Source organism: Mesocricetus auratus, unplaced genomic scaffold, assembly GCF_017639785.1.
Source record: "Mesocricetus auratus isolate SY011 unplaced genomic scaffold, BCM_Maur_2.0 Super-Scaffold_100004, whole genome shotgun sequence".
NCBI lineage: Eukaryota > Metazoa > Chordata > Mammalia > Rodentia > Cricetidae > Mesocricetus > Mesocricetus auratus.
Genome location: NW_024429189.1, coordinates 56,048,115 through 56,059,706, shown reverse-complemented (window position 1 = coordinate 56,059,706; position 11,592 = coordinate 56,048,115). Strand labels below are relative to the sequence as shown.

Genomic DNA, 11,592 nt, shown 5'->3' with positions numbered 1-11,592 from the left:
ACCAAGAAGTATTTACAGCAGTACCTGATGGTTTATCCCTGTAAGTCAAGAATTTTGGAGGCTGAGGCAAGAGGACCATGAGTTGGCAATATAACCAGAACCTAACATATCATTATTCTAAAACATATAGCTATAAATATGTTAATTTAAGAAATTGCATTCATCATTACTTCACATTATTGAGGATTCAGAAGCTTAGCATGAATAAGTTGTTGAAGGAGATTTGCTGAACTGTTGCCAGGCCTATTCAATACCCTTTCTTGAAATCCCTTGAAAACAAGAGGATGTTTGCAAAGTTACTACAGCAAACTGCCTTCATATTCCAACAAGTATTTCCTTGGCCAGGTGTCATGGTCTTTGCATTCATGTGCAGGGAAATATTTCAACTAGTAATATATAAGGAGTTGCTCTTTGTCCAGTAAGAAAAAAGCAAACATTTCAGATTGGTGTCATATACATTTTGTAATCAAAGCTGTAGCAGTATAATAGGGTTAACAATAAAGACTGCACTCTGCTTCCCACATAAGTTGAATCCTTTGCTGATTTTCATTTGCATGACTGTGTTTTCACAAATGGTATTAAATGAATATATTCCACAGTTTAAACTTCTCCTCTTCTCAGATCCACTCTTACTTTCCTATCCATCTCAAGTTCCTGTTTTCATCTTTACTGTAACTTAATAATTCATAGATTCCAAATTGTCTTATCTTTATACTTCTGTATATGGGCATCTGCTAGATTCTGGTCAACATACCCAGAGCCAAGGCCTTAAAGTGTTATGCCAAGTTAGGGAGAACCCCCCAAAAAAACCAAGGAGTCCAGTCATTGATGCAAATGCATAACATTTAATGTTAATTTACAAGCCTCAGGAGGGATCCTGTCCAGCAAACTGGCATAGTAGCAGGAAAATGGTACCTGGTCCCAATTGCAAAGGGTTTTTAAATGGAAAAACACACAGGGTGGTATGTTCCTTGGATGTTCACTGGGTAAGAGTAGGTAACATTTGGATTCATCGATGTGGGGGCTAGGAGAATTTCAAAACTTTTACTAATAGTTGCCAAAAAGGACAGTTGTGGTGAAAGATGGTATTCACCATTTCCTGAAAGAAAAAATTTTTTCGCAACATTTCTAACCACAATCACATATTCTCTGTTTTATATCCTTCCAATGGGTCAGCAAGATGTCTTTACCATGTTAGGTTGAGTCTGATCAATATCCGCAATGTCATTACCATCAAGACAAGACAAACAAACAAGCAAACACAGAATTTAGATAAAAGGAACGGCATATTTCGAAGACTTGCAAGTTTCAGATTCTCAAACAGGAAGCAAACTCCCCAGTAGCTGTTCCAGAAGTTACAAAAGTACAAATTTGATTCAAAAATCCTTAGGGGAACAGCCCCCAGGGGGCCCTCATCCACTCCTGACATGGCAGCCCCCAGCAAGCCCCTCCCCATTTGAAGAAGTGGAATGTCTCCTGGACTCTTTCTCCAGATCTAACCTTAGGAGCACATTTGCCAATGCCTCCTTGATTTGTTTCTTACAGTTTCAAATTGTCTGCTAGGAAATCAAAAATGGAAAAGAATGAAACCAGAGAAACCTGACAGAAAAACACATAGCATTTATGTGACCAGTCAGAAATTAAACCTTCAGGGCTGGGAGCCTTGGGTGTCTTGGATATCCCAGGACATGTTATGCCAAATTCATGAGCCCCCCCCGAAAAGACCACCAAGGAGCCGACTCACTGATGCAAACGCATAAGGTTTAATGTCAAGTTACAAGCCTCAGGAGGGACCCTGTCCAGCAAACTGGCATAGCAGCTGCAGGAAAAGATTGCCTAGCCTCATCTACAAGGGGTTTATAAAGAAAAAAAAAAAAACAGCAATCAGGGTGGTACGTGCCTTGACTGTTCAGGATTGGGTAAGATTAGATGACTTTTGGATTCATTGATATGGGGACTAGCAGGATTTCAAAATTGTTACTAACAGTTGCCCACAAGGTAAATTAAAGTAAACTAATATTTACCAAAATTAGTCATTGCCTGACCACCTGAATGGTGTCACTTTATCTATCATCTACTGATAGACTTAGATATACATGCATACTTACTGATTAGTACCATACAGAGCTACTAATGATGTAGATGTTATAGTTTTTTCTTTTTTTAATAATTTTTATAATTTTAAATAGCTTGTTTTACATGTCAATCCCAGTTCCCTCTCCCTCCCCTCCTTCCGCACTCCTCTTCCCCCCCAGCCTCCCACCCTGTTGCCAATTCCTTCCACATAGGGGATATCTAGAGTCTGTCATTTCACTCCAGGTAGAGTCCAGGCATTCCCCTAAGAGTCCAGGCTGAGAGAGCATCCCTCTTTGTGCTGTGGGCACACAATGACTGTTTGTATTCCAGGGATAGACACTGATCCACTGCTCAAGGCCCCATAGGTTGCCCAGGCCTTCTCACTGACACTCACATTTGGAGGGGTCCAGATCAGTCCCACGCTGGCCTCCCCACTGAACAGAGCTCTCCCCTGTTCAGATCAGCTGTCTCTGCTGGTTTTGCCAGCCCATTCTTTGCCAATTTGCTCATCACTCCTCTCTCTCTGCCACTGGGTTCCTTGGGTTCAGTTCACTGTTTAACTGTGTGTTTGCCTCTGCTTCCATCAGCCACTGGATGAAGGCTCCCAGATGGTTATAGGCATTAAGTTCACTATCAGGAATGGGCATTCGAGGTGGTCTCTCCACTATTACTTAGCTTGCCAATTGGTGTTATCCCTTTAGATCACTAGAGGTCACTCTGGTGCCTGATCCATCTTCTAACCTATGATTCTCTCTTCCCCTATTCTACCCCCACCCACTCAACTTCCTGTTCCCCCATGACCTACTCTCTCTTTCTCTTCTCCCCCTCTCTTCTTCCCAGCTCCCACTCCCCCTTACCCCTGACCTTGTTCCCCATCCATTCAGAGGATCTTGTCTCAATCCTCTTCTCTTGGGTACTATGCATATATGCATATCTTTTAGGTTCTTTCCTGTTTGCCAGACTCTCTAGAAACCATATATGAGTGAGTACATACCATGTTTGTCTTTTTGTGACTGGGTTACCTCACTCAGGATGGCTTCCTCCAGTGCCATCCATTTACCTGCGAATTTTAAGATTCCATTGTTTTTTTCTGCTGAGTAATACTCCATTGTGTAAATGTACCACATTTTCTCCACCCACACTTCAGTTGAGGGGCATCTAGGTTGCTTCCTGGTTCTAACTATTACAAATAATGCTGCTATGAACATAGTGGAGAAAATGCCCTTGTTGTATGAACCTGCCTCATTTGGATATATGCCCAATAGTGCAATTGCTGGGTCTTGCGGTAGATTAATTCCCATTTTCCTGAGGTATCTCCACACTGATTTCCAAAGAGGCTGTAGGAGTTGGCACTCCCACCAGCAGTGGAGTAGAGTTCCCCTCTCTCCACATCCCATCCAGCATAAATTGTCTTCAGTGTTTTTGATTTTAGCCATTCTGACAGGAGTAAGATGGTATCTCAGAGTTGTTTTGATTTGCATTTCTCTGATGGCTAAGGATGTTGAGCACTTTTTTTAAGTGTCTTTTGGCCATTTTGGCCTCCTCTGTTGAGAATTCTCTATTTAGATCTGTACCCCACCTTTTAATTGGATCCTTTGGTGTTTTGGGGACTTGTTTCTTGAGTTCTTTGTAAATTTTGGAGATTAGCCCTCTGTCAGATGGGGGGTTAGTGAATATCTTTTCCCATTCTGTGGACTGCCTTTTTGTCTTGTTGACTGTGTCCTTTGCCTTAAAGAAGCTTTTTAGTTTCAGGAGGTCCCATTTGTTAATTGTCGATCTCAGTGTTTTCGCCACTGGTGTTATGTTTAGGAAGTGGTCTCCTGTACCAACTTGTTGAAGAGTATCTCCCACTTTCTCTTCTAAAAGCTTCAGTGTGGCTGGATTTATGTTGAGATCTTTGATCCATTTGGACTTAAGTTTTGTACAAGGCGATAAACATGGATCTATCTGCAGTCTTCTGCATACCAGTACCCAGTTATGCCAGCACCATTTGTTGAAGATGCTTTCTTTTTTCCATTGTACAGTTTTAGCTTCTTTGTCAAAAATCAAGTGTTCATAGGTGTGTGGGTTAAAATTAGGGTTTTCAATTCAGTTCCATTGGTCTACCTGTCTAGTCTGTGTCTTTTTATAGGCAAGTTGAGGCCGTTGACATTGAGGGATATTAATGACCATTGATTGATGATTCTTGTTTGTGCTTGATTTATTGTTAGTGAGATTATTTTGTGTAGTTTCTCCTCCCTTTTTCTTTTGGTGTTTTGTAGAGTGGGATTATATCTTGCCTGTGTCTTGGTGAATGTAGTTATCTTCCTTGGATCTAGGTTTTCCTTCTAGCACTTTCTGTAGAGCTGGATTCATGGATACGTATTGTTTAAATCTGGCTTTGTCATGGAATATTTTGTTTTCTCCATCTATGGTAATTGAGAGCTTTGCTGGATATAGTAGTCTGGGCTGGCATCCTTGTTCCCTTAGCATTTGTAGGACATTTGCCCATGATCTTCTGGCTTTCATCGTTTCCATTGAGAAGTCAGGTGTAATTTGGATAGGTCTGCCTTTGTATGTTACTTGGCCTTTTTCTTTAGCTGCTCTTAATATTTTTTCTTTTCTCTGTAGGTTTGATGTTTTGATTATTATATGGCGAGGTGACTTCTTTTTCTGGTCTAGCCTATTTGGTGTTCTGTAAGATTCTTGTATTTTCATAGGCATATCTTTATTTAGGTTAGGGAAGTTTTCTTCTATGACTTTGTTGAATATGTTTTCTGTACCTTTGAGTTGTATTTCTTCGCCTTCTTCTATACCTATTATTCTCAGGTTTGGCTTCTTCACGGTGACCCATATTTCCTGGATATTTTGTGTTAAGGATTTGTTGGTTTTGAGATTTTCTTTGGCTGGCGACTCTATATCCTCTAATGAGTCTTCCACACCGAGATTCTCTCTTCTATCTCTTGTATTCTATTGGTGATACTTGCATATGTAGTTCCTGATCGTTTACCCAGCTTTTCTATTTCCAGCCTCCCTTAATTCTGTGTTTTCTTTATCGTTTCTATTTCAGCTTTCAATCCTTCAACTGTTTGAGTTGTTTCCTTCATTTTTTGGTTGTTTTTTTCTTGGTGCTCTTTAGATTCTTTGAGAGATTTGTTTATTTCTTGAATTTTTCCCCCATTTCATGGATTTTTTTGTTTGTTTTTTCTTCAATTTCTTTAAGGGATTTCCTCGTTTCTTCTTTGAGGGTCTCCATCATCTTCATGAAATAATTTTTAAGGTCTGTCTCCTCTCCTTCGTCTATGTAGTCCTTTTCGGGTCTTGATGGTGTTGGATCCCTAGATTCTGGTGGGGTCATGTTGGTCTTTCTATTGCTGAGTGAGCTCTTATTCTGTCTTCTTCCCATCTCTTCTTCCAGTGGATGCTGGTGGGGTCTTTCTGTCTCCACTGGTCTCCTTCCTTCCTAAAGCTGAAGCTGGACTAGCTGGGGTTTGGGGCTTGGAAGAGCTGATGTCTTTCCTGAAGCTGGACTCGCTGGGGTTTGGGGCTTGGAAGAGCTGATGTCTTTCCTGAAGCTGGGCTCGCTGGGGTTTGGGGCTGGGAAGAGCTGATGTCTTTCCTGTGTGGGCGGGTCTTCTGGATGCCAGGAGTGGCCCGGAGGATCAAGGGATGGGAGTGGGGGGGGGTCCCAGCCGGACATCCAATCTCACCACTTGAAGCTGGACTCGCTGGGGTTTGGGGCTGGGAAGAGCTGATGTCTTTCCTGTGTCATAGTTTTTTTTCTTAATGTGTTTACTTATCTTTTGCTTTAAATTATGTAGTCAAAGAAAAACTGTTTATCTAGGACAATGTTTACTACATAATACAGAGACTGTTAACCCCTTCAGAGTTTCAGTGTTTTTAGTGGCCACGTCTTCCAGTGCTAAGGTTTACTTTCTAAAGTAAGTTATCATATGAAAAGTCTGCTTATGAGACAGTAAGTTCTACACAAGTTCCTGTCCAGAAGAAATTAATTGTATGACTTGTTTTGACCTTAATAATGTTTTTGATGTTTGTATGCATGTATGTGTTATCATGCCTGAACATGATTGTGCTGGCGCTGATGGGTCCTTTAAGAGCATGCAATAATTACACCAGGAAATTGGGAGTCTTCCTTAATCTTTCTTTCATTATTTCCTTGAAACTGTATCTGCCAGGAGCTTTGAGAGATACAACAGGTGATAACTAGTGGTCAACAGACTGACCTTTCAGATGAGTGCTTCTCAGATACGGAGTCCTACTTCATAAGGTTGTGGAGTCACTGGCTATGAAAACTAGTTGGTTCTGTCTATAATTTCTCTTATGAGTCACTTTATTCCACAAGATTTTCATTTTTTCTCTAAGAACAGCCTCTTTTGTTTTCCCACTGGTTTTGTGTATATTTCATGAAAATAGTCCATCTACAGGACACACATGTCTGAAAACAATCAAGAAGATGACTTTTTATTATTGTATCATTTTGATATATAGAAAATGTATTGAGACATGTTTCATAGCTGTATCTATATGTCCCTCGAGGTCTGCTTTGTTGATTTTTGCAGACTAACTACACACAATTATCTCACTTTTACCTCAGAGCAAGTTCAAACTAGACTAAATACTTTTCATCAATAGAGCATAAGTGTAAAACCTTAAAGCTATGCTAAAGGTCAGAACCACAAATGTCCAACCAAGGTTAGTAAGAAAAGTATGTCAATTCTTCACTTTCCAGTATACTATCAATAGAACTATGTCTCAAAGTGGAGCACTGTGCTCTCCCCATCTAGTAGTGTACTTGCTCCTTGGGTTTGGGGCCTTGTGTTGCCTTGGCAATGGCTCAACTCCTTATTGCTTATCCTGGGAATGTGTTTCTGTCCAATGAGAAGGAAACTCTTGTACCTTTCCTTAATACTTTAAGGCTACTGAGGGAAGAGGTTTTAGAATAGGGAAAGAAGAAGCTAGAGGAAGAAGCTAGGAGAAATTAGAAGTATGACAATACAATTGGAATAGAAGAAGATCAATAAAGAAACTAATTGAGTAAAACACATGTCAGACTTTGTTCACCATCAGATATCCAGAGAAAAAGCTCCTTTTGCTTTTTGTAGCTTCCAATCTGAACACTGAGAGGGCATTGAGGCTGGTCCTCAAATGCCCATGTTCTATATCTCTCATTGAACCATAAGCATTCTGTCTAAGTTGAATGGTCAGTGATCTCTCAGTATTCATCTGTCTCCTTCCCTCTATGCTGGGGTTATAGGCATGTGTAATCATTTCTGTATTTTTTCTTGTTTGCTGGGGATTAGAACTCAGGTCCTTCAGAGAAATGATTGTTGGACCATCTACTCAACCTCATTACCTTAATATTTTAGTTCTCAGCCTGTGAGTCACTACCTCATTGGGAGTCAAAGGACCCATCTACAAGAGTCACATATCAGATATCCTATACATCAGATTCATTATGACTCACAACAGTAGAAAATTACATTTATGAAGTAGCAAAAATAACAAATTTATGATTGGGATTCATCTGCGTTACAGGGTCACATCACTAGGAAGCTTGAGAACCACTGCTTTAGTATAATATGTCCTGATAGTTCTTCCTAGCCACTGAGATCCTAACTTTCCAAAAATACCTTTGCCTATAAACTGAATATGAATGAAGATATAGACAACAGCACAACTTGAGTGCACAGCTTTTAACTACCCTCCAAAGGCAATGGGTGCAACCTGAGGTATTCTTAAGGGACACAAGACTTGTGGCCTTCAAAATTAATAATCAATTGTAAAGGAGAACAATAGCAAGGAAACAAATACATGAGTTTGGATTGGATGACTGAAGAGAACGATGGCACTGTTTGATATTGGAACTTTTAATCTTCTTAGACCTTGGAGTATATAAGTAAACTGCCAGATAGAGGATGTCTCCAGATTAAAGACACAGGAATTCGAGAAGGGAAGAAGTAAAGAAAATGAGTGAACGTATGTTAGGAACTGAAAATTTTGCTTAATTCTGTGGCAAATTTCTGTTGATATTCTATTGGTTTGCAGCAATGTCACAGTGTTTTCTTTTTATTTTCTTATTAAACTATATTTTTCTATTATGGAAAATAGATTTTAAACAATATATTCTGATGATTGTTTCCCCTATCCCAGCTCATCTAAGGTCCTCTTTACCCCATCCCCCATCCAATTCCACATCTTTCTGTCTCTACTTAGATGTCACATATCTAAAGAATAATAATAAAAGAAAAGAATTCCCAAACAAACAAATCAAAATAAGAAAACCAAAAGAAAAATAGTCTAAGAAAATCTCAAGAAACCTATAGACTTAGAGACACACAATTTGCATTCAAGTAAATGCATACACATAAAGATCTTGAACATTTCTTTAATTGCTTTTCGGTCATTTAAGTTTCCGCTTTTGAATGTCCTTGTTTAGATCTCTACATCAAATATTTTGTTTCATGTGTTCTACTTTTAAATTGTATTAATTATATTCAAGGACTAAATACAAAAATGTTTCTATAAGAGTCTGTGTGTGTGTGTGTGTGTGTGTGTGTGTGTGTGTGTGTGTGTGTAATTTTTTATCCTGGAAGAGACTTTACCAATTCAATACTTTGCTTGTTTTCATACTGAGACTCTGCATAATGTATAAAACATTTCTGAATGGGCTGTTTTGATTTTTTTACATGCCTCCTGCTCAACCCCTAGTCTGGGGCTCCAGGATAAAAGTGAAAAATTAGAAGAAAACAAGATTAAATATTTGAAGGTATTATGCTTTCATTTCATTTTCATTTGTGGGTGTCCTATAAATGGAATTGGATAGTTACCACCTGTTTTTGTTTACAGAGAGCTAGCCCATGTTTTTTTTCTCTATAGCCTCCATCAGACATCTAAAGAATCACCAACAGCTCTCAGACACCCTTGATCTAGTCAGTACAGTGTTTTGTGTTGTTTGAACTACACAAATAAACTATTATCAAATAAATTTCATCTTAATTAGTTTTTCTGAGTCCTTTGAACTCCTTTACAATCAGAATTAAGTATACATTGGCTCCTTAGACAATTTTTTGTTCTGGGTTTACATGTATTTCTGATTCTTTTATTTGTTCGATGGTAGCATTCAATTATCAATAATTTTCTTCTTTTATTTTTTACCATAGTTAGGAATAAAGCTATTTCAAACCTCATTAGAGAAGCTTCCCTTGTAGAATGAAAAAAAAAGATTATTACAAAAACAAATCGCATGACAAATCTCAAAGAATAAGTGTGAAGTGTTCACCTCTAAATGACACACCTACAACTCAGTTCTGGTGGCTGGAGAGGTAACTCAGTAGTTAAGAGTACCGGCTCCTCTTCCAGAGGCCCTGGGTTCAATTACTAGCACCCACATGGCAGCTTACAGCTGCCTGTATCTCCAGTTCTAGGGGATTGGACACCCTCATACAAATTAATAAATTTAAAAAATGCTTTTAAAAAAAATGGCATAGCTCTGCCTCACACTGTAGAAGAAGGTTTGATGGAAATTCTGCAAAAGCCAGAGGATGGGGAGGACTGATGTAAAGGATAATTTTTGGCTTGGGAAAAATATATTGGCTTTACAAATGGTAAAAGTTAAAATAATAATAATTCTTGATTCTTAAAATATTAAAATAGAATATGAAACTTTGGATAACTAAAGTAAGTATTTTAGAATATTCTCTGATGTGGGTACAGATAAGAGTTTTTTAGTAAGTTGAAAGCTGGATATTATCTAGTTTAATGAATAAAGTCACACATTATAATATATTATGTTTCTTCCCTGTGTTCACTTGAGTAGCTAAGGATGACCTTCTGAGGAGTATAATTAGTTGCAGAACCATATTTAGCAGTGGAGTACAGGCAATGTGATCATCAACAACATCAGCAAATCAGGGTACCAGGACTACAGTTAGGATACCTGGTTTAATATTGAGAACAGTGCTTATTTGCAAACAGACAGCACAAAAATATCAATAGATACAAGTAACATTGAAAGGTTATTTGCCTTTTGATTCTTTAAGTCAGAAACTGCTTCAAGAAACTGTGTGATGGCGGAAAGCAGTGATGCATTTCAGCTTGTTTCCTTCATTCCCTGTAATACGGTAACACAGTCTCTTGATGGCATTCTTCATCTCCTTGTTTCTGAGGGTGTAAATCAGTGGGTTCAGCATGGGGGCAATGATAGTATAAAAGAGAGCAAATACTTTGTCTTCTGGCAATGTAGTTGCTGGCCGAATGTAAATGAAGAGTAGAGGAGCAAAGAAAAGGACTACCACAGTGACATGGGAACTGCAAGTGGAAAGTGCTTTGCGACGATTCTCTGCAGAGTAAGACCTGACAGTATATATGATCACAGCATATGATATCAACAAGACCACAAAAGTCACTAAGCCCATCAGGCCAGAGTTAGCAATAACCAAGAAACCAATCTTTCTGGTGTCAGTACAGGCCAGTTTGAGCAGAGGGTATACATCGCAGAAATAGTGATCTATTTCATTGGGGCCACAATAAGGTAAGAAGACTGCCAGGAGAAATTGACCAAAGGAATGCAGAAATCCCCCAGCACAGGAAGCAGCAATCAAGATATCACACTTCTGCCTGCTCATGATGATGGTGTAGTGCAGGGGCTTGCAGATGGCCACATAGCGGTCATAAGCCATCCCTGTGAGGATAAAGACCTCAATTCCTCCAAAGAAGTGCATGGTGAAGAGCTGTGTCATGCAGCCATTGTAGGAAATTGACTTTTTCATTGCTACTAAGTTGATGATCAGCTTGGGGGTCACAGTGGAAGTGTAACACAGGTCTGAAAGTGAGAGGTAACTCAGAAAGAAATACATAGGCTGATTGACGAGGTGACTGAATGTGACAGAAATCATAATAAGAACATTCCCAAGTAAAATTGCAATGTAACAAAGTAAAAATAATACAAAGCAGATAGCTTCTATCTCCTTTGTCTGAGAAAATCCCAGGAGAATAAATTCTGTGATGTTAGTGCTATAGCCCATGATCCGCAGGTGACTGCATGATTAGATAAAAACAAGTGTGGAATACAATTAGCACAATGCTGCTTATTGTTTGCTTTAAGGGAAATCGACTAGACTGAAAATATTCAAAGGTTAAATACTGTTGAAATTCATGTTTATTTAAGAAATATTTCCAACAGTTTTTGTAACATCTTGAAAAGACTGACTACTGCTAAATATCTTACATTTTTTAAATGAATATTAATGTTACAAAGTAAATTATGTGTGTGTAGCCATTCTAAAAATCATGTGCTTGTCAAACAAAAAAGGATATGATACCATCAAAGAACTATAGGATAAATACTTCTATAACAGAACCCAGTTTATTCTTTACAGTTTATTTTTGAGCACAGATACAGAAATAAATAAGTAACTGTTTACATGCATGTAATACTTCAGCTTTGCCACATATATGTTGAGTCGCACATTCTGTGTGCAAATATACATGAAAAATAGACTTGCATATTTGTAATCA

The 11,592-nt window shown here is 38.7% G+C and overlaps 1 protein-coding gene across 1 annotated transcript; it reads right to left on the bottom strand.

The window, feature by feature from the left end:
• Positions 1–10,127: 10,127 nt before the first annotated feature.
• On the bottom strand, positions 10,128–11,099 carry LOC101841038 (olfactory receptor 4P4-like). The gene has a single exon (XM_005065001.1). It carries the CDS (start codon positions 11,097–11,099, stop codon positions 10,128–10,130), a length of 972 nt encoding a protein of 323 aa, XP_005065058.1.
• Positions 11,100–11,592: the final 493 nt, after the last annotated feature.

Coding starts and splice junctions, on each gene's coding strand:
- LOC101841038 (XM_005065001.1), bottom strand. CDS start 11,099: ATGGGCTATAGCACTAACATCACAGAATTTATTCTCCTGGGATTTTCT.